Consider the following 22,428-nt stretch of genomic DNA (forward strand, 5'->3'; position numbering starts at 1 on the left):
GGCTCCCCAGTCAAGAGAAGGCCAGGAACCGGCACATTTCTCCATCGACGTCGATGGCCTCGACGTCGGCGTCGAGAGGGTTGACCGCGGTGTGCTCCCCGTCGACCCAAGGCTCTGGGTCGAAGCGGCGTCGCCGTTCGACGTCGAGGGGGCTGACGTCGAGACCTCGGACGAGGTAGACGTCGAGAAATACATCAACGTCGAGGAGTAATCGACGTCGTGATGGTTCCAGGCACACCGCCGCTCGCCCTCGAGGTCTACTCGGCGTTCGACGTCAAGGAGCAGGCACTCGACGTTGAGGAAAAAGAAGTTCGCCGTCTAGGGATGTGTCGACGTCGAGGCATTCGACGTCGAGGAAGAGGTCGACGTTTAGAAAGGAGAAGTCAACCTCAGGGAGGCGATCCAGGGCAAGGACGGCGTCCCTGGGCTCGGTGGTCAGCCTGTCCTCTGCTTCCACGAACCCCCGGTCGCGGCGGCGGAGGCGCTCGTCTAGTAGAAGATCTGCTTCTAGGACTTCGTCGCGAAGGCCGGCAAAGAAGAAGAGTGTAGTTAGATCTTCCGACTCTGAGTACTCTCAAATCTACTCCCCTTCTTGGCCAAGGTCGCCTACACCTCCTACGTTGCCGCAGAAGAGTCCCACTCCTCCACCGCTTCCGCCACTTCCGAGGACTCCTCTTCCACCTCATCCTCTTCTGAAGACTCCTCCTCCTCCGCCTCCACTTCCTCCTCATCGTCCTCCGCCTCCTCCACCACGGCCTCCTCCAAGGTCCGTCTCGCTGCCGCGCTTCCCGTCGCCACCTAAGGGGACGCCACAGCCAAAGACTCCGGCTCTACCTCCGCAGCGTCCACCCCCGACCAGACCAGTGGATCGTCCACGACCTCGGAGGTCCAGATCATGATCCAGGTTGCGATCCAGGCGAAGACGCTGTTCTAGGAGTGACCGTCGTTCATCTGCAAGGTCCCGGCGGCGTCACAGACGAGATCGGTCGAGATCCCGTCATATGGATTCGTCCAATGCTCGGGGGTATTCGCCCACTCTATCAGATTCACCCCACACGATAGTGTCACCAGTGGATGACATTGTGTCGTTTCAAGAGGTGTTGTTGCGAGGGGCGGCGAAGCTGTGTATTACCCCGACGGTGCCCATGCCTTCTACGTCAGTGATCTTCAAGACCCTCCATAAGCGGCAGCTGGCACAACCACTATTGCCCTTAGTGCCGGGCTGGAGGAACCGGCGATGGAACTTTTCCTGATGCCGGCGTCAACAAGATCCGCCCCCTCCAGGCTGCTGAAGAAATACAGACCTCCAGACTCAGATACGTCGTTTCTCAGATCGGACCCGGTCCCAGATTCGGTGATCGTTACGGCCGCCAGGAAACAACACGCTACTGCTCCATCATCCACGGGACCCCCTGATAAAGAGAGTAAGCAGATGGATTCTGCGGGTCTTAAGGTCTGCGGTACGGCTGCTACGTCTATGAAAGCCGCTAGTGCCACGACTCTCCTGGGGCGATACGACCGATCGTTGTGGGATTCCCTACAGCAGTTTCTGGAGCATCTCCCTAGGGACAAGAGGGAGGATTTTCAAGAGATCATCAACGAGGGCATGATGGTGTCCAATCAAGTGATAAGTGCGGCGGCGTATTCATCGCTCTTGGCTGCCCATGGCTACTGCCACGGGATAAATTTGAGACGTCATGCCTGGTTGCGCCTGACGTCGCTGAAACCAGAGGCCCAGCAGTTCTCTGGAGCGACATTGTTTGGAAAACACGCTGATGAGGAGATGACCTGCATGAAGGCGGAGGCTGAAACCCTGACGGCCGTAGGGTTAGAGAAGCCGAAGGAACAGAAGAAGTCTTTCCGCCCCTTCCAGAGGCGTTTTGGTGCCCAGAGCAGGGGGCAAGGTCGTCAAACTGGTCAGCAGCAGTACCAGAGGCGACCTTTCCAGAAGCGACAAAAGGGCAGAGGCGGCCAGCAGTCCTCCTCGATGCCCAAAGCCCGGCCGGGTCTAGGCCCTGAGGTGCTACTTCCCCCTCGTCCGTTACCGGCTCCGGTGGGGGGAAGCATCCAACATTACTTGGCAGAGTGGAGAAAAATTACTCAGGACAAGGGGGTGCTGAATATTGTTTGCAATGGATACAGTCTTCGTTTCACCAGCCTGCCTCCAGCAATTCCACCGGTTTGCTCGCAGTTCCGACTGCGCGAGCTCCAGGCGGAGGCCGATACCCTGTTAAGAAAAAGGGCGATAGAAGATGTCCCTCTGTCTCAAAGGGGAAAGGGCCTGTACTCCCGTTTCTTCCTGGTACAGAAGGACAAGAACGAGTTCAGGCCCATTCTGGATTTGCGACAAGCAAACAAATGGATTCGCTGGGAAAAGTTTTGCATGCTGTCTTTGCACCAGATCTATCCTCAACTGCAAAGGGGAGACTGGCTTTGCGCAATAGATCTGCAAGATGCGTACTTCCATGTGCCCATTGCACAGAAACACCGGACGTTCCTGCGATTTCTAGTCGGCACCAATCACTATCAGTACACCGTACTACCGTTTGGACTGAAGTCTGCACCCAGGACGTTTTCCAAATACATGGCAATGGTGGCAGCGCACCTGAGAAAGAACAAGGTGTTTGTCTACCCGTACCTGGACGACTGGTTGATCAAAGCCTCCACCTTCCAGGAAGCGCAACTGCACTTCAACAAGACGGCTGTTCTGTTGGGCCAGCTGGGGTTGCACATAAACATGTCCAAGTCTGTCCCGATTCCTGTCCAGTGCCTGCAGTACTTGGGAGCCTCCATCAATACGCTGTCGGCAAGCGTGTCTCCTTCGGAGGAGAGACGCTTATCGATGCTTCAGAAGGCTCAGGCTCTCATAGCTGCTCCATCTACAACAGTAAGGACGGTGTCTTCTCTACTGGGGTCGATGGCCTCTTGCCTCTTCCTCACTCCACATGCGCTCCTCCACATGAGACCGCTGCAGGAATGCTTGAAGGATCAGTGGGACCAGAGGAAAGGGTGCTGGGACGACAGGATCCAGTTGTCTCGTCACGCCCAACAGTCCCTGAGATGGTGGTGCTCAGCAGAGAATCTCCCTAGAGGGGTTCCTTTCCACAAGGACATCCCCACTCAAACTATTGTGACGAATGCGTCTCTCCAGGGCTGGGGAGCGCATTCAGACCATCTACAGATCCAGGGAACGTGGTCTCCGGCGGAGTCCACGTATCACATCAATTTCCTGGAACTCAGAGCTGTTTACTTGGCACTGAGGGCCTTTCATCCGTCCTTCCAGACCAACTCCTTGCTTGTGCAGACGGACAATACGACCACAATGTTTTATCTCAACAAGCAGGGGGGCTCAAGATCGCGCACACTGTCACAGGAAGCGCAGGCTATCTGGCACTGGCTACTAGCCAGAGGACTGACGGTAACGGCAACTCATCTGCCAGGTGTGCAGAATGTTCAAGCGGACGCCCTCAGCAGGTTGATCCAAGAAAACCACGACGAGGTGCTCGACGACATCTTCGCCATGTGGGGCACTCCAGACGTAGATCTGTTCGCCACCACCGAAAACAGAAAATGCTGCGACTTCGCCTGGAGGTATTACCAGCCGGGGCTCTGGGGAACGCGTTATGGATCAGCTGGTCGAACAGCTTTCTGTACGCTTCTCCACCAATTCCCCTGATTCCGGCGGTGCTCATCAAGCTGCGGATGATCCTCATCACTCCGGAATGGCCCAGACAGTGGTGGTTCACGGACCAGCTTCACCGGTCGCTCCTACCTCACCAGCGGCTGCCGTGTCGGCCGGACCTTCTCACGAAGTTCAGGGGGCAGATGGTGCACCCCAACCTCTCATCATTGAGTTTGGCGGCATGGCTCCTGAGATGATCCTCATCACTCCGGAATGGCCCAGACAGTGGTGGTTCACGGACCAGCTTCACCGGTCGCTCCTACCTCACCAGCGGCTGCCGTGTCGGCCGGACCTTCTCACGAAGTTTAGGGGGCAGATGGTGCACCCCAACCTCTCATCATTGAGTTTGGCGGCATGGCTCCTGAGATAGTGCAATACGGCCACTTGAATCTTCCTGAGGATTGCATGGACATATTGAAGGAGGCTAAGAGGCCTTCCACTAGGACTTCTTACGCTTACAAGTGAAAAGATTCTGCATCTGGTGCACGTCTAAGAACCATGATCCGATGACCTGCAAGGAAGATGTCATCCTTCCATACCTTCTGCATTTAGCTCAGTCTGGACTTAATTTCTCTTCCATTAAGGTTCACCTCGCAGCATTGGCTGCATACAGGAAATGTACTTCGCAGACGTCCTTCTTCCAGATTCCTGTGATAAAGGATTTTTTGGAAGGATTGAAGAAGGTGTTCCCTCCTGTTCGGCTTCCTTCGCCTTCGTGGGAGCTGAACGTGGTGCTATTCAGGTTGATGAAGGATCCTTTCGAGCCTATTCACAAGGCTTCACTGCAGCACCTGTCGTGGAAGGCGGCGTTCCTCGTGGCCATTACATCGGCCCGCAGGGTGAGTGAAATTCAGGCATTGTGTTGCCAGGAACCTCATGCTGCTAAGGTTGTTATGCATACTCACCCTAAGTTCCTTCCTAAAGTGATCTCTGATTTTCATGTTAATCAGACTATAACTTTACCAACGTTTTTTCAGAACCCTTTCACTCCAGCGGTCGTTCTCTCCATTCCCTGGATGTCAGGAGGGTGTCGAAATTCTATCTGGATAAGACCAAGGATATTCGTAGGTCCAACCAATTGTTTATCAACTATGGGTCGGTCAGGACTGGTCTGGCTACCTCTAAACCGTCCATCTCCAGGTGGATTGTGTCATGTATCCAGCTATGTTATCAGAAAGCGAACAAGACCTTAGGAGGTAAGCCTAAGGCTCGTTCTACCAGGGGCAAAGCAGCTACAACAGCTTTGCTCCGCAATGTTACCATTGCAGAGATCTGCAGGGCGGCCACTTGGAAGTCGGTCCACACCTTTGCTAAGCATTACTGTCTGGACTCTGATGCCAGGGCAGATGCTCAGGTTGGGCAGGCTTCGTTGCGAAATCTGTTTGCACAAAAGTGGTGTTGTCTGTTTTTTCTCCACCGCAGGGTTGGTTTTTGGGATGGGCTTGCCATTCTATTCACTAGATTATGACTATACACAGAGATCCCCTACTACAGGAGTAGTAGTTTCTTACCTGTAACTCCAGTTCTGTAGTAGGGGATCTCTGTTATAGTCATAAGCGCCCGCCCTCCTCCCCGGTGAAGAAAATGGTACTGTAATGTATGCTACAGGCCTTGCTTTATGCACCTTCAAAAAGAACTGAAAGTAAAAGGACTTGGCTGTGCATGCTGGGATACAGAGGGTATCAGGAGAGTTCCTTAAAGGCACGGTATCGCTTTTTCAGACACATAATGGCAGCCTGTGGAGGCTTGTCTGTCCATCCCTTCCTATCTATCATTCCAAGGTTTTTGTGAAGGGGAAGTTTCTCAATGGATGGAACTTGACACATTATGGTAAATGTGATGTTGGTAAAATATCCTTCGCATTTCTAGTTGAAGTACTGGACAGTGTAGCCTTGTAGCTACAGGCTGCATTATTGTCTTTAATTTTCTCTTAAATGTCTTTGCAGGATTGCAAAGAAGACGACTTAAGAGATTATTTTTGATTGCTCCGGGATCCACGCACATGGGCGGGACTATTCACTAGATTATGACTATAACAGAGATACCCCTACTCCTTCTCTGGATGAGCCGGAATAAGGGTAACAACCCTAGGGTACTTTGTTAGTTTTTAGCTCTGCAACCCTTCTCCTTTGAGGTTAGTCATCGAAAAGGGTCAGCCAATGGTAATGCAGACTTTCTGTCCCGACTCCCCCTGTTCCCTGATCGTGAAGAGGCTGGGGTGGGGGTGTGTGACGATTGCCACCTGCTGACCCGTCCTCCCTCGGCCCTTTTTTTGACCAAATGCCACCTTACCTACCGTGTCCCCTTCTTTCTTTCCAGACTCCTAGCTCTGGGCCAGACTGTCCCTTTAAGCCCTCGCTTTCCCCACCGATCACGTGACCACATCAACTGACACTATAACTTCACTTCACTAACAGCTGGGGCCCTTTGAGTCATTATAGTAGTTCTAACCCTCTACCCTAGCTTGTAGTGACTATTATTTTTCAGAACTTCTAATGGGACTTAAGCAAGGCCCTACCAGAGGTTTAGTATTTTTGGAAATGACCAATTTCAGAATTCTAAAGGTAATTTGAGTTCTGTCGTGTGATCAGATGGTAACCAAGTAGTCCAACAAATGCAAGTTTGTATCCCACCGCTGATCCACCAATGTGAGAACTTGGCTCTATATATACTGGACTAGAAGGAAGTATAGCGTGCATAGAGTTCACCAACCCCAGAGGTATAACAGAGGTTAAAGTCAGTACTGACCTTACTCTCCAAAGTGTTAGCTTGGTCGAGCAGTAAGGCAGTACCAGAGGACAGTGTAAAGCATTTGATGTACACACTCAGTCAGCAAAAGGTTTCACACACTCAAGGACTGAACTCCAGGCCAATTGTTTGTATATCCAGAGATATGGTTGTTTTATTTTTAGAACCAACAGTTATAAAAATATACTTTTCACATTACGAGTACTCTCATGTAAATACTTTGAAGAGGAGCAATAAGTTTGTACACACATTAATCACAGGTTAGCTAATAAGCAATACAGTTCTGAAACACACTCTAGCATTGAGCTCAATGGGTTTTCATAGGAAAGTACAGTTGATTACTTTATGGATTACTTTGGTAGTCCCCGGACTAGATCTTGGATTCAGTCCTGGGGTCTAAGCTGAAACCAGATTAGCAAAAACGTTTTAGTTACAGTGATGATTTTTCCTGAATATAAAGCTGCTTTAAAAGTTCACACTTAGGAGGAGCTACGCTAGCAACCAAGATGGCCGCATAAGCTCCCGGCTCCGTCGACCTTCGTCGCTGGCGGACCTATCCTGAAATTCATCCTGACCTCCCGCCCGACTCCCGTGTGTCTGAATCGTTGCTGAGCCCAGGGGGGCAATCCCGGAGTTTTTATCGCTCTTATTGACGAAGTTACACCGTCTTTCATTTTCGGGCCTACTCCAGTGTGTGAGCCGGGGACTCGAGTACTGACCCAGCCGGGTTTCAGTTGAACAACATCGGCCGCGGGTACCTGGCGGAGTCCGGTCTCATCGGAGTAAAACTTATTCTCGATCCTGGTGGTGGTCTTTGGTCCCGGCGAATACTAGACAGACGGCGACGAGACGTGATTGCTGCGGTGGGTGGGGGGCCAGATCCCGGGACCCTGTTGCATCCCTCGGGTTCCGCGGGTGGGGCCCCCGCTCGCGGCAGCGGTGTACAGAGCGCCAAGCCTGTGGGTCGCCCGTCGCCTCCATCCATCCCGCTCCTGTCTGTTTCCCCGAAGTAGCCGGCCTCCGGGGTTGAGGACCTGCTTTGTTATTGTGCAAGCGGAAATGGATCGGACGATGTGTGGACCAACACTGGGGACCGTAATGGCCGCCATCGGGGCTCTTCACCTGCAAATGGAGGCTGCTCTCCACAAATTGACTGTAAGCATCGAGACTGTGTGTTTGAGACCGGACTCCAGCCCTGTGTCAGACCTGCAACATACGGTGACCCCCGCGAAGCTTGATCTAACTCAAGAGGAGAACCCCGAACATAATCAAAACCTGGTGCCATTTGTCTATGCATGACTACAGCGGTACGTTACTGGAGCCCCTGCACAACTAGCAAGATCGGCAGAGTCATCGCCCGCGCAGGACTCATTTCTTCCTTCGCTTCTGGAGATTTCCATTAATACTTTTTGGACTGACTTTCGTGTATCTGGTAGACTTCGAGACTTAACATTTTTGACCCTTTCAGGATATATTGATCTCCTTTTTCTACAATGTTTTGACTCTTTTGCTACTATGTCGGTCCTACTGGATGGGGTTTGTGCGATGGATCGTAAGGGCCAGGGCTGAATTTGACTGTCTGAGTTCGGTACAGTGACTTTCTTTTGGCTCTGCTGGGTTGTATCCGTGAGCGTAGGGGCCAGATGGAAGTCTGATTGTCTGGGTTTGGTACAATGGCTATGTTCGAAAAGGGATTTGCTGCCTCTGTGGTGCCGGGGGTTAGGCGGGAAGGTCTTTTCTCTTTCTGTGACTCCCCTATCTGTTTGCTTATTAGTCTGTTTTAATTCGCTTAGTACGACGGTAGGGGATGTCTGCTTCTGGCGGGGGGGGAGGGGAGTCCAGGAGCCCATATCGTATTGTACGACGTTTCCTCCTCCATCTTTTCCCTTCCTTGGGGTTCAGTTTAGTGGGCGACAGGCACGCTGCTAGTGGGGTTAGGTCGTAGCCATCTACAGGGGTGCAGGGTGGGGGGCTGAGGTTTTTTTTTTTTTTTCCTTTATTTTGTTCTATGACCTTTCTTTTTCCCTTTTCCCTTCTTCACAAGAGATGTGGCATATTCTCCTTCTTCACAAGAGATTTGGCATATTCTCCAGAGCCTTTTGTTCCTCATATCCGGGTGTCGAGTGTCCCATCTTCATCTCCTGTATCCTGGGTGGGCGGGTTCCGATGATGTTTGCTTAAGGTTATCTGTACCGTATTGTTTTGCCCCAGCTCTAAGCTGGTATTGATGACTTTCAGATGCCTATAATTGTGTATTTCCTCAATTCATTTGCCCGTTCACCACTACAATATGTTCCACCAAATGATACCCGATATGTAAATTTCTACTCTTGTATTATAATCAATAAAAATATATATAAAAAAAAAGTTCACACTGAGAAACTTTTCGAGGTGATTCTCACAATGTTATTCAATGGGAGTACTTGGTTGGTGAAGTTAGGGTTCTGGGCATAGACTCAGGGGTCCCCCAGGGTCGAGTACAGTTGGTTCAGTCCCAGCGGCGCAGGGGCGGCCAGGTGCAGAGGTAGGTAGGCCCAATGTTATCCAATGAGGGAAAGGGGGCCTTCGGTTGGTGGCTGCTGGCTAGCAGGCCACGCGGCTCTGGGAGCTGGTCTCCTGGTCACTTGCTCTGGGCAAGGGGGGAAGTAGGATAGGGCAAAGAGGTCACAGCCAGCGGCGCTCGGGCGGCTGGGTGCAGGGTGCTTTTGAGCCGTCGGGCGCTCAATGTTATCCAATGAGGATCTTGAAAAAGGAACAAAGGCTGCAGGCTCAGGGACGGTGACTCTCCAGGGGCGACCAGCACTTCGAGAGGAAAGTTGGGATGTTGAAGCACAGGTAGGTACCCCAAAGGGAGGCACAGGGGGCTGTAGGGCGCTGGGTGCAGGGGTGTCTTTGGGTGTCGGAAAAGCTTACCCTCGGCTGGTCGTGGTTGGGGTGGCCCCTGGTTCTGAGTCTGCAGGCGTCAGCTGGTACGTTGACGAGGGTCTTTGGGCACTGGACTTCGGGTCCCAGTCGCCGGGGGGACGTCCTTGTGGTCTTGGTTAGGGTTGGCCCAGCCCGGGCCTCGGCTGGTGAAGAGTGGGCTGGTCCGGAGCTTCCTGGTGGGCACCAGGTGGGTTGTTGCAGCAAAGCCTCTGCTGATGGGAGTTCTAATCGTCGAGAGGGTCAAGGCAGGCAGGTCCTCTGGGTATCCCAAGGTTGCTGTCCGCAGAGGTCGCCGGGTTTAGGCAGGAGCAGGTTCCAGGATCAACAGGCCAGTAGGGCTGGAGCCAAGTCAGTTGTTGTTATCCTGTTGTTAGCAGCTGCACGGCGGGTCTTCTTCTTCTTGATCTTCTTTCTTCTTTTTGATATCGGGATCTGAGGAAGGCAGGTACAGGGAGCCCCTAAATACTAAATTTAGGGGCGTTATAGGTAGGGCAAGGGCAGGGACCAATGGGTCCCTGTCTTGGGGTGAGTACACCCCCTAGCCTGCTCCTCTCCTGTGGGAGGGGGGCAGGAGCCCAGCTGGGATTGGGCAGTACTCCCCATCTACAAGATGGCCGGAGCCCAGGGTCGTGCTTCACCTTGCCTCCTCCACCTGAGGGGTGGAGTTGGCACAGGTTGGCACCCCGCCCTTCCTGACGTAGTTTTTTCCACCAGTCTTTCCGCCAGATTGGGGGTAGGCCTGGTGGGGGGGCTGGTTGCTGGGTACAGCAAATGGTCTGGAGAAGCTCCCAGAGGCGGTATGCCTTTGAAGCTTCCCCCTGTCCATCCTGGAGGAGGAGACATAGCACCTCGCCCAGGATGTGCTTTGTTGCAGACCCAGGAGAGCGGGGGGCTCTCCACCCAGGGGTCCAGCTACATGTCTGCTGGGTGGCAGCCTCTGCAGCCACTCAGCCTAGACGTGGATTGTAGGTTCGGGTTTTGGAGTGCATCTCTGAGATGCCCTCTTGTGCATGTTACATTAAATCCCACACTGGCATCAGTGCGGGTTTAATGTGCTGAGAAGTTTGATACCAAACTTGTCAGTCTTCAGTGTGGCCATTATGGTGCTGTGGAGTTCGTAATGATGACCTCCCAGCAACATATACTCTTAAATCGCATCACTGCACTTACAGTGCCCAGGAATGATCCTGGGTACTGTAGGGGCACAGGGCTCATGCACTGGTGCCCTCACCTCTGGCATAGGGCCCCCAGCTAGAGGGGTGACTGAGGTATGCCAGGGCAGTGGGTTCTGTGGGTATGGCACACAGGGATGTGTGCCATGTCGACTCTTGCTTTAGTTCTGTACTTAGGCACTCCGCCTGCAAAGGCAGTGTGTGGGGTGGGTACCAGGGTACAGGGCCCCTAAGGGTGGCACAATCAGTGCAGCAGCCCTCAGAGATCTTCTCTGGTCCCCACTCCCTGGGTACCTAGGGTACCATTTACTGGGGGCCAGAGATGCCAATTGGGTATTTTGTTTCAGCATAGTTTTTAGGGAAGGAACACAGGCCCTGGATACCTGATTGGCAGGGACCCAGGCAACACTCAGTCAAAGCACATTAGCAGTTCAGAAAAAAGTCGGGGCATACCAAGGCAAGAAAGATGGCACTTTCTCACAGATCTGGTCTTACGCCTGAGGAGTATTCCAAGGTAAGAAATCTGTGGCTAGAAAGAGTCTCTGCCAGATAATGCGTTACCAAAGTTAAGTGACTTGTTCTTCACATCTGGCAATTCCATTCATATGCATGTCTTTACATACAAATTATTGTGTTATGTGTTTTTCATTTTAATATTTATTAGAAGAGTGTCAGGTATTTTACAACAGTAAAATGTTAATCCATGTTTTTAAAGAAATTTCTTGGGTAGGTGTTGCGTGTGAGGCGATAACATAGAGTGAATTTGTTTTCTCATTTAGTTGGGCTCTCATACGGTTGGCAATGATAAAACTCGCTCTTGATAATGTGAAGAACTTCTTCCCTGTTGCTGGTCTTGAATTCTCTGGTAAGTATATGCTGTTTTTATTAATATTTGTCATTGAGATGTGATACATTTGTGTTTAGAGAAAGAATGTCAATTTAGAGAGGTAACTTGGGTTTCGCAAACATTTCAAGTTGACAGATACTCTTAACGCCTACTTGAATGGGGTAACCATACACTTCACTCAATTTAGCTAAAAACAGTATGCTTTGTTCACATAACAATGGTAGAACTTCTGTTATGCTCCAAACATACTGCTTTGTGTTTATCTTCTAATGTATTAATATTCTTAGATTTCGGATTACTCTAACAAATATAATATTGGGCATAGGGATATGTTATTCTAAAAAGTGATAAAAAAAAAACTAAATGAAGGATGGAATACTTGAATTAAACACAGCCACTGTCAATCGCTCGGGCCGCATCTCAATTCATAGTTTTTCGCCCACCTCAGTTTGGACCCAGCCATATGTAAATCAGCCTTAACTCTGATCCTCATTGGAACAGTCCTGCCCAAACTTCCAGGGCTGGCCCTCCCTGAACGGGAACACAAGCAACCCAGGACTGGTTTCACCCTTCTTATGGGCTCATAAGCCAGGTATAATAATAATAATCTTTATTCGGCATATAATAATATGACCATAAAAGAGACATTTTCAGGTGCATAACAATGTAAGCAGTATTCATAAAAACAGTCTGGGAGACATTAAGATAGAAAATACTGTGCAAAATCATTACAATGCTATTCTCCTTCTTGGACTCTTAAATTCATGAAAGAGCCAGAGAGAAAAAAAAATAACAAGAACATTAAAAAGCTGTAGAGGCTACCATGCATGGTACAGAGATTAACAGTGAGTCGTAGGCCTTTGTGCCCCTACTAGTTCTTAACTTAAAAGCTGATCGTAAAAAGTTTGATACACAAAAGAGTGTAAAAACATCTGAAGACAATTATAAACAACAACAGAGCAACAAGAGGCTGCTTGAATCTTAGTTTCCTTAAAAGCCCCTTAAAAGATACTCTCCTCTGGTATGAATAGTACGGGCAAAGGAGAACAAAATGTAAGGTATCCTGTGGAGTCCTATTGTCGCAGCCATATATGCCATGAAACCAGCAGGTACAGCCAATAGCGAAAACAAATTCAGCCTAAAACTTGTGAATACAAATCTGTCATGTGCACTGGTAATAAGGGATAAATTAGGTCCCATGCCTTATACTGACGCTACTAAAGTGTGGTCTCTAACAGTGGGTTTTTTCAACTCCCTTTCCTCCTTTTGTGAAGTGTTAAAAAAACAGATCATTGGGGGGCGTGGCTAGCAGCTGAGGGAAATGGCTGCAGCCTGAGCGAGCTCCGTCCCATTGATGGCATAGTCATCCTGGTGCAGCCTCTTAACGTGCCCTGATTCTAGCTGCGGAGCCTGAGCAACGAGCTGGCATCCCTGTGGTGACGGTGGGCTGCCTTCTGAGGCTGTGTCACCCCCCTTGAGGGGTTATTTCTGATCGAAGTTCTGTGCGTCCAGAAAGAACGAAGATGGCGGCAGTGGTGGACCGGGGCGTCTGCCCGCAGTGACTTTTGCTTCGTGAGGCCTTTTTGACTCCCCCCCCCCCCATCCAGACTTTATTCGTGGCCGGCGGCGGTGGGCGCAGCCGCCCTGTTGGACACGGGGGACTCTTCTCCCGTGTTTTGGGATCGTTCTGGACGCGGCCGCTTGCTTTAGGGTGGGGCCCTAATCGAGGCCCCGGCTTGTGGCATGTCTGCAGCGGGGATCCGGACGGGGGCGAGGGAGTGGGACAGGCGGATGTGGGTGCGGCCTTGAACCCCCCACCCCGGGGGGACACTCTGCGACCTGCCTGACACACGCGCCGCGAGGCGGCAGGATTGTGCTTCTGCTGGTTTCCCGGACCCGGACTTTGTGGCGTGGGGCTTCTCGCCCCCTCCCCCTCCTCTCCATCCCGGGCTGGACCCGCGGCAGGGACCGGCACTGCCGCCCCGCCAAGCGGAGAGCCTGACTCCTTGGACTTTGGGGCATTGGAGGTGAGCGATCGTTGGCTTGGGTGCGGGGCTAGGTTCTTGGCCCCCGCCCCTGCGGCCTAGGTGGGACTGAGCATCGACGATGAGGCGGAATGCCCCGGCGAGACACAGGGTGCAAGTGATATGCTTTCTGGGCTTGGGGTGGCGCCATATACCACCGGCGCTTAGAAGACGTATTGCAGGGCCGATTGGACCTCCACCCCCCCCCCTCCTCCTCGGCTGTGCCAAACAGGACCCCACAGGTCACCGCTTATTGCCGTGGAAGCCCTCAGGGGAAGGCCTCTCCCCGTCGTCGCCTCACCCCACCTCCCCCCCGCTTCACCATTGTTTTCCTGCTGACTGTGGGGGCTTATTCCGTTTGGCCGGAGTGACATTGTGATCGGTAGACTACCCCCTCCCCCCCGGAGGTCTCATGGAGGACGTGAGTGCGTCCCTGTAACGGATGCCCGACGGCTCTGGAGGCCTGCTGGCGATCCCTGCGGGATCCTGAACTGCTCGCAGACGGTGTTGTTTGGTGGTGGGGGGACGGTACTGACGCCGCTGTTTCACTCTCGCTTTGGCCTCCCCCTCCCTTTCCCCTCCTGGTGTGCTCCTGTGGCACCTTCGACAATGGCGACAGGCGGCAGGGGATCGAAGAACACGACACAGAAGCAACTCTCCAAATTCGCCTGGAATAAAGGCGGGGACAAAGGAGACTCACCGAGGGCGGATAAAGAGGGCCCGGTGGCATCATCGCAATCGGAACCGGAACCGACGCTCCGTGACGTCCTGGCTGCCATTGGAGGAATGCGCACGCATGGATTCAGTGACGGTGGTGGTCTCCTTGCTCCGAGCTGACTTCAAGCAGATGAATGAAAAGGTGAAGGAGCTCAAAATAGCGACGACTGCACTGCGGGACGACACCTCCGAGCTTCAACGTCAAATGTCCGAAATGGAGAACAGGCAACTTCGCATGGCGCAGCAGCTGGATGACTATGAAGGACGTGCCCGACGCAATAAGAATTCTTGGTGTCCCGGAGAAAACGGAAATGCCGCCTGCGGATCTTTTTGTAGAGGAACGGATCACGAAACACTTAAAACCCAAAGCGCTCTCTGCTTATTTCTCGATAGAGCGGGCCCATCGGGTCCCTGGCGGAAGGCCCAGGCCTGGAGCCCCGCCGCGGCCCTTGATTGCCAGGGTCTTCAACTTCCGGGAAAGGAGCAGCATTCTGCAGGCCTCCGGAACTGGCCCCCCGCTCAAAATTGATAATTACGAGGTCTCTTTCTTTCTGGATTTTACTGCCCGCGTCCGGGCACAGCGTAGAGGTTTTCAAGGAATCAAGCAAGAACTGCGTAGCAGAGACATGAAATATGCAATGCTCTTTCCGGCAAAACTACGCGTGGAGTGGGAAGGTAAACCATGGTTCTTTGATTCACCAGATGCCGCCTGGGAGTGGATGGAGGGCTGACGAAGGTCGGTGGCCGGAACAGAAACCATCGGGGAGGAGCGGAGCGAGGGGACAGTGATGGTCCTGACCCGACTGTGACGGAGACCGGGGCGGGATCCAGCGGTCTGAATGAGCAGGAATAGGATGTGCTCCAGACTTATTGAAAGCCCTGAGGTCGGGGACACACGCAAGTACTGGGAGGGTGGTGGGGGGTGGATGCCAGAAAATAGCGCGGACTTGTGTGACTATACTGGGTTTCAGTGCACTCTGGGATTTATATTGTGTTGCATTGACCGATTACTTAGACATGTTATGTGGTATTATAAGGTTCTAGTGTATCGTTCAGGCTGTATCGTATAGAAGTCGTTTTATGATGCCATTGAGTGAGGAGCTCAGTTCCCCTCTGCGTTTGTAGCATGGTTGGAGGGGGGTACAGGCACTCTGCCGAGTTGGGGGGTGAGTAGTTCTACATCCACAAGCAGGGGAGCAGGGAGGGAGGCAGGAAGGAGTGAGATGACAGTTCTTGGGGGGGAGAGGGATGGGGATCCTGTTTATTGCCATATTGTGCAACTGATGACACTAGTGATGGAGAGGGGGGAGGGTTTCCTTTTGGTTTTGTTTTAAGTTCCGGTTTTGGGCTGTACTGTATTGCTGTGCTTTATGAGGTGCATACTGTGGAGAGGGGTTCACAACACTGGTTTAATACTGATGGAGGACACAAATGCGATTTGTGCTGTTGCAGATATTAGCGCTCCCCTGCTAGCCCCAGTGTCTCCTATGACCCTGCTTATCTGGAATGTGCATGGGTTGGGGGACTAAATTAAGCGTAGATTAGTATCCCAGTATATTCGCCGGAAGGCACCTGCTGTAGCATTGCTCCAAGAAACACATTTGGTAGGCTCAGCGAGTAAAGCCATGAATCGTTGGGGCTACACAATGGTGGTACATTCAGAGTTCTCTGCGGGCTCCAGAGGTGTCGGCATTCTGGTTAGTAAGCGATTCCCATTAGTCATTCAACAGGTCTGGAGGGACACACAGGGGCGGTTTGCGGCTGTTTCATGTCAATGGGAGGGGAAAAGACTTAACATTGTGTTGGTATACATCCCGCCGGCCCTCCATTCTATAGCACTTCCTGCCCTGAGTGCTTTTCTATTGACGTTGCCGGGAACTCATTTTGGGTGGCGACTTTAATGTGGGTCTTAATGCTGCGCTGGACCGCCATCCGTCTAGGTCACAGGGAGCCGGGAAAATCTCATTGGGTGGGTTTTTAGATGCGCTTGGCCTTACGGACGGGTGGAGGTACAAATATCCGGTTGACCGTGGATACACTTTCCACTCTGGAGTCCATGGTAGTCTCTCCGCCCCAGTAGACATTGTTGCCACCCTAGCTGACCATTATGAGCAATTTTACACCTCAGCTTCACTCTTATCCACAGAAGAGGCACAAACGTATATTAAAGACATAAAAATGCTGTCCCTCTCGGAGGACGATGCCTTACTGTTGAGTCCGTTTTCACAAAGGAAGAGGCCGCGGCTGCGGTCCACTCCCTGCAATCGGGTAAGGCCATGAGGCCCAATGGGATCCCCGTTGAGTTATATAAGCGAGTATCCGAATTAACCGCCCCACACCTCTTGGCTATGTTTTTGGATAGCTTGAGTAAAGGGGAGTTGCTCCAAGATCAACGGATTGCCACAACTGTTGCAATACCAAAACCTGGCAAACCTCTGGACGAGTGTACTTCTTACCGTTCGATCTCTCTGCTTAATGCGAAACCAAGGTTTTAGCCAAAATGGTAGCCAATCGGAATACCCCACATTTAGTGGCATTGATTATTTTTTCCTCTCAGCTGATGGCCTTCCCCACTTGACTGAGACAGCGATAGGGCCACGAGGCATCTCTGATCACTCGCCAGTTGCTATGACATATACCTCCTACGTTACGGCGCGGAAACACATTTTTCCAAAATCCCTGGCTATTTAAAGGTTCCTAAAATCCAGAAGGCACTCATTACAGTCACGAAAAACTATTTTCAAGAAAATGCAGACTCCGTCTACTCACCAGGTATCCTATGGGAAGCCTATAAGACTGTGCTGAGGGGGCACGCCATTGCATCAATTACGGGACATAGGAGGGCAGCTAGAAGTGAGCTAGATCTGATGGAAAACGACCTGGCCAAGCTGCAATCGCAACACGACACTGAACCCACGGCGGAGACGGCGCGGTTGCTGCGCCTCAAACAATGTGAGCTCACCGCGCATCAGCGGGAGCAAGTTGCACTGCGGCTTCAACATACGCATCACACTATTTATGAAGTGGGAGATAAGGCAGGGAAGCTCTTGGCTTGGTTGGATCAGAAGGAAAGGGCTCAGAAGACGATAGCACAGCTTCACACCCTCGAGAGCGTAGTTGTTTCCGCCCCAGTAGACATTGTTGCCACCCTAGTTGACCATTATGAGCAAGTTTACACCTCAGCTTCACTCTTATCCACGGAAGAGGCACAAACGTATATTAAAGACATAAAAATGCCGTCCCTCTCGGAGGACGATGTCTTACTGTTGGAGTCTGATTTCACAAAGGAAGAGGTCGCGGCTGCGGTCCACTCCCTGCAATCAGGTAATGCGATGGGGCCCAATGGGATCCCCGTTGAGTTATATAAGCGAGTATCCGAATTAACCGTCCCACACCTCTTGGCTATGTTTTTGGATAGCTTGAGAAAAGGGGAGTTGCCCCAAGATCAACGGATTGCCACAATTGTTGCAATACCGAAACCTGGCAAACCTCCGGACGAGTGTACTTCTTACCGTCCGATCTCCCTGCTTAATGCGGAAGCCAAGGTTTTAGCCAAAATGATAGCCAATCGTATTACCCCACATTTAGAGTCCTTGATCCATCCGGACCAATCCGGCTTTATGCCAAATAGAAACACTGCTCTTAACCTGAGGAGAGTCCATGCGGTGATGGCACAGGTCCCAAGTCTTTCTGAGCCCGGGGTAGTTATATCCTTGGATGCCCGAATGGCGTTCGACATGGTTGAATGGCCTTATTTATTTGCGGTCCTCCGACACATTGGCTTCGGACCCAAACTCTGCGCATGGGTACAGCTGCTTTATACTAAACCGCTGGCTCACGTAGTGGCTAACGGCCATATTTCTAGGACCTTACCGCTTGGCCGCGGCACACGACAAGGGTGTCCGTTATCGCCCTTGCTTTTTGCCTTGATTCTCGAACCACTGGCAGCGTGGATCCGGTGGGACCCGATGATAAAGGGACTTAGCTGGAACACAACGTGGGAGGACCACATATCATTATATGCGGACGATATCCTCCTGTATTTGACCTTGGCCAGACGCTCTATTATAATTTTGCTTAATATTTTTGAAATTTTTGACCGAGTCTCGGGGTACACTATTAACTGGTCCAAGTCTGTTTTATTTGTCCTTAAGGCCCCCCTCCACAACTCCCGGCAGACTGCCCGCTGATCATTACTGAAGAGCCCTTTAAATATTTGGGGATCTGGGTGACACCTACGCAAGAGGCCTTTTTCCGCCATAATGTGGCGCCCCCTTAGGAGCGCTTTCGCACTGACGTACATCATTGGCGCTCCTTTCCCCTGACCCTCCTGGGGAAAGCGGCACTATACAAGATGAAGACACTGCCCCGCCTACTCTATATTCTTGAGAATACCCCTTTCTCCGTTTCTCCAAAATATTTTCGATCCATAGACACTCTGGTTTCAGGTCTCCTCTGGGAAGATAAACCGGCGCGCATCTCCCGGCGGAAGTTAGTCAGGGGCTGGTATGATGGTGGAGTGGCTCTCCCCGATATTCAACTGTATTACTGGGCGGTCCAGTTGAAGATCATTAATCAATGGCTGCATGCGCCCCAGTAAGAACCGGCGTTTAAAGCTGATAGGTACGATCTTGGTAGCAGGGGGAGTGCTAGCCGCACTCTATGATAAAAAAAGGCGCTGCGACATTGCTTGGTCCCACGGCCCATACGGTCAAACTATGGTATGAAGTCCAGGTCCGACTCAAATGTAAGAACGTCATTACTCAGAAGACTCCGCTTTGGTCCTCGCGTAGGCTGGGCCGTCTGTGTAACAGTAAGGGGTTCCAGGCGTGGGACCTCATTGGTATTTTGACAGTGGGGGATCTCTGGAAGCAAGGGGTCTTATTAACATTTGAACAGCTGGCGGAACAATATGACCTGGCCCCCACTGAAAGGTTTAGATACTTGCAAATTTGTCACGCCCTGCGATCGCTTATTTGGCCTGGGGATTTGGTGCCGGAGTCTACCCCGTTAGAAGACAGGCTTCTTACAAAACACATGCCCAAAAAAGCGACCTCATACGTATATCGTAAGCTCATTAATAATCTACCAGACCCGACTTTGAAATTAAAGGACAAATGGACTGCGGAGGTGGGAGAACTAGACGAGTCGGACTGGCAGACTGCACTATCCTCCCCTCTGGAGGTGGCTATCCATTCCAGGCTTTGCCTAGTGCAATTAAAAGTACTGCATCAGGTCTATTATACTAGAGTCACGCTACATGCAATTGGGAGAGCTGACCATAAATATTGTTTGCAAGGCTGTGGGGAGGAAGGGACCTTATTTCACACCATCTGGAACTGTGCATGCATTGCAGAATATTGGAATAAGGTAATGAGGACTATGTCACAGGTAGTCACCGACTCAATAATACCGGACCCTAAGTGCTGCCTTTTAAATATTTGGGAACCCAATGATCTCACTCACTCCTCCCAGTACTGGATGACTTTGGGAATAATAATGTATGCAAAAAGAAATATAGCTAAATATACCGACACTCAGGGACTGGTGTGCAGATCTTGACCTCGCAATGCTGGCAGAACGAACAGTGTATCTGAACCGAAAGTGTTTGCAGAAATGGGTCCGGATTTGGAATGCATGGAATGAATACCGGGGGTATATATGTGACCCCCGACGATTTCGAGCGACAGTGATTCTGAGTGAGGGGGCAGGAATGGGGTTGCTGCGGATGGACATGTAATGTTACCACATGCTTCACTTGACATACCTTCTATCATATGATTACGTATCGTGATTTTAAATATGCTGATCTCTATGTATGCACAAAATGATTCTATGTATGCCCAAAGGTTGCTTTGATTCACAATAAAAATTGTTTACAAAACAGATCATTAATAAATGCTTTTTCTCGTGCTCCCACCTTATCATGTTTAAGGAACAGATCTGTTCGACCTAATGTAATAAGGGTGTCCTTTACATATTTCAACCAAAGGATTTTTAACTCATGGTCTAGAGAGAGGCAGTCCCGGATTACCAGCCTATTAAAAACTGCCTCCTCCTTTGACCATATGTTCACCCAGCACAATAGAGGTTTCACAGCCACCATATCTGAGATGCACGTCAACCCCAATTCTTCATTTCCAATGAACACAGGGGTAATATAAGGGGCTTTCAGCAAGCCTCTAAAATAAGTGTCTTCTTCGATTTGCAGCTTGTTAGTCATCATGAATCCTCAAAATTCGCTACCATATAAAACTTTGGAGCTACAAAAAGAGTCATATAACTTTGAAATTGTCCCACGTGACCATTTGCCTAATCTATGGGCAAAACCTGTGATTGCTCCAGTGGACCTTGTCAGGCCCAGGCCCTTTTCCTCTAGTAAATATTTAAAACCCAGTTTCCCATTAAATAAAATACCTAAATATGAAAAAGCTGGTACTTCACCTAGAGTGTGTGTGTGCCTACTGTATAAGTATTAGACTTCCTACATGTCTTCCCCATTTCCATTATAAATCATTTTGATAAGTGTGGGGACAGGTCCATCTTGTTCTTAAACGCCACAAACCCATCTAATAAAAGCTGCAGGCACTTTGGTGTGTGGGCAAGGAGAACCACATTGTCTGCATAAAGTAGGACGGGTACCAGTCGTGAACCTATCCTCGGGGTATCTGCTTGTAATGTGGTCAGGGCGGAATCAAGGCCATTAATATATAGTGTAAACAGAAATGGCGCTAAGATACAGCCCCGTGTAACCCCGCTCAAGCACTTAAAATGGTCTGTGATCTTCCCCTCTTGCGTGCAGTGGTATTAGTGAGTAGACCCATTAAAATGTTAATTAATGCTGCATCCACCCCAAACTCTCCCATAAGATTACAACATTTGCAGCAATTTACTCAATCAAAAGCTGCAGTGAGGTCCATAAAGGCTAGATAGAGCGACCCTGATTTGGCTATTGTATACTTAGCAGTAACGAGATAGAGATCTGAAAGAAATACATTAGTTATAGATTTCTTACCTTAGAATTACCCCCAGGCGTCAGACTGAATCTGGAAAGTGTTTTTGTCAGCAATATGGTGTGCATTTTAATTTGCACACCATATTGCGCTGGGCGCTTGACCATCGCGCTGCTATTTTTTAACTCTACCTGTTTTGATATTTTCTTTGTTTTATTTAGTTAGTCCCTGCTTTTAACGGAAAGACTTCTGGCCCCTTACCTGCACAATAGTTGTCTCCCGCACCGCTGGTTTGGCGGGTTTTGTTCCCGGGTGGTGGCGGGGAACTTGGGCGCCATATTGGAGTGGTGCTGAGGCGCAGGGGACGCCAGTTGCGAGCGCTCTAGCGCTCTGTACAGCCAGAGGGACGCCTACTTAAAGCTCCCTGGGGAGCGCAGCGGTCGTGCCTCTCCCTGTGCCGGAGTCGTGCCAGAGTCCTGCCCGTCTGCGCCCGTTAGCGTCCCGGAGGCTTCCGAGGCGACGGGCTGGACTGGGATCTGGTGGCTCGTCCTGTTTAATGTGGTGACTAGCATGTTGCACTACTCGTTTCAGGAGCTCCGCTCTTTGCAACGGACTAGCGACTCCTGCTGCACGGTATTTCCATCGCGTCACAAGGGTAAGAGTCAATGCCCTGAGTGTGGCTGGCGGCCTCAGAAACATCTGGCCTACGTTCCGTGCAGGGAGGCAGTTAGTGTTAAACACCTTTGCTTACTGCTAAATACTAGATCTCTTAGTCGCCATGCACTGGACATCTACGATCTGTTGGACACAGAAAGACCTTTGTTCTTGATGCTCACCGAGACGTGGCTTGGTGAGTCTTCTAACCCAGATATTGCCGCAGCTATCCCTCCTGACTATAACATCTTCAGGCAGGATAGACTGAAGGGGCGGGGAGGCGGGGTGGCACTGATAGTAAATAAAAGTGCCACTTGCACCATCATTCCCTTGGATGCGATTAAGGGTTGTGAATCCCTCGCCTTTTCTATTGTTTTATCGCCGCATCAATCTGTGAAAGGTCTTCTTGTGTATAGACCCCCAGGGCCCACTGGCACTTTCTTTGAAGAGTTCCGGTCGGTAATTTCGTCTCTGATATTGAAGTCGGAGCATTGCATAGTTGCTGGTGACTTTAATGTCCATATGGATGACGAAATGGATGCCGATACGATAAAAATGCTGGACGTAACAGCCCCTCTCGGCCTGGCGCCCTATCATTATGGATCTACGCATGTGAAGGGCCATACTTTGGATCTGATTTTCTCAACCACTCCCGTAGAGATTCATGCACCTATTCAGGTGCTATGGTCGGATCATAGGCTGATCA

General features: G+C 50.9%; 1 protein-coding gene across 2 annotated transcripts in view; it reads left to right on the forward strand.

The window, feature by feature from the left end:
* The window catches only part of DMXL2 (Dmx like 2), a 1,907,871-nt gene that overhangs the window by 1,278,624 nt on the left and 606,819 nt on the right, over nt 1-22,428 (forward strand). For both annotated transcript variants that reach the window (XM_078684818.1, XM_078684819.1), the window contains exon 31: nt 11,307-11,392. In XM_078684818.1, coding sequence (XP_078540944.1) covers nt 11,307-11,392 — 86 coding nt within the window. The remainder of the gene's footprint in view (nt 1-11,306; nt 11,393-22,428) is intronic.

This window comes from Lissotriton helveticus, chromosome 3_2 (genome assembly GCF_964261635.1).
Source record: "Lissotriton helveticus chromosome 3_2, aLisHel1.1, whole genome shotgun sequence".
Lineage (NCBI taxonomy): Eukaryota > Metazoa > Chordata > Amphibia > Caudata > Salamandridae > Lissotriton > Lissotriton helveticus.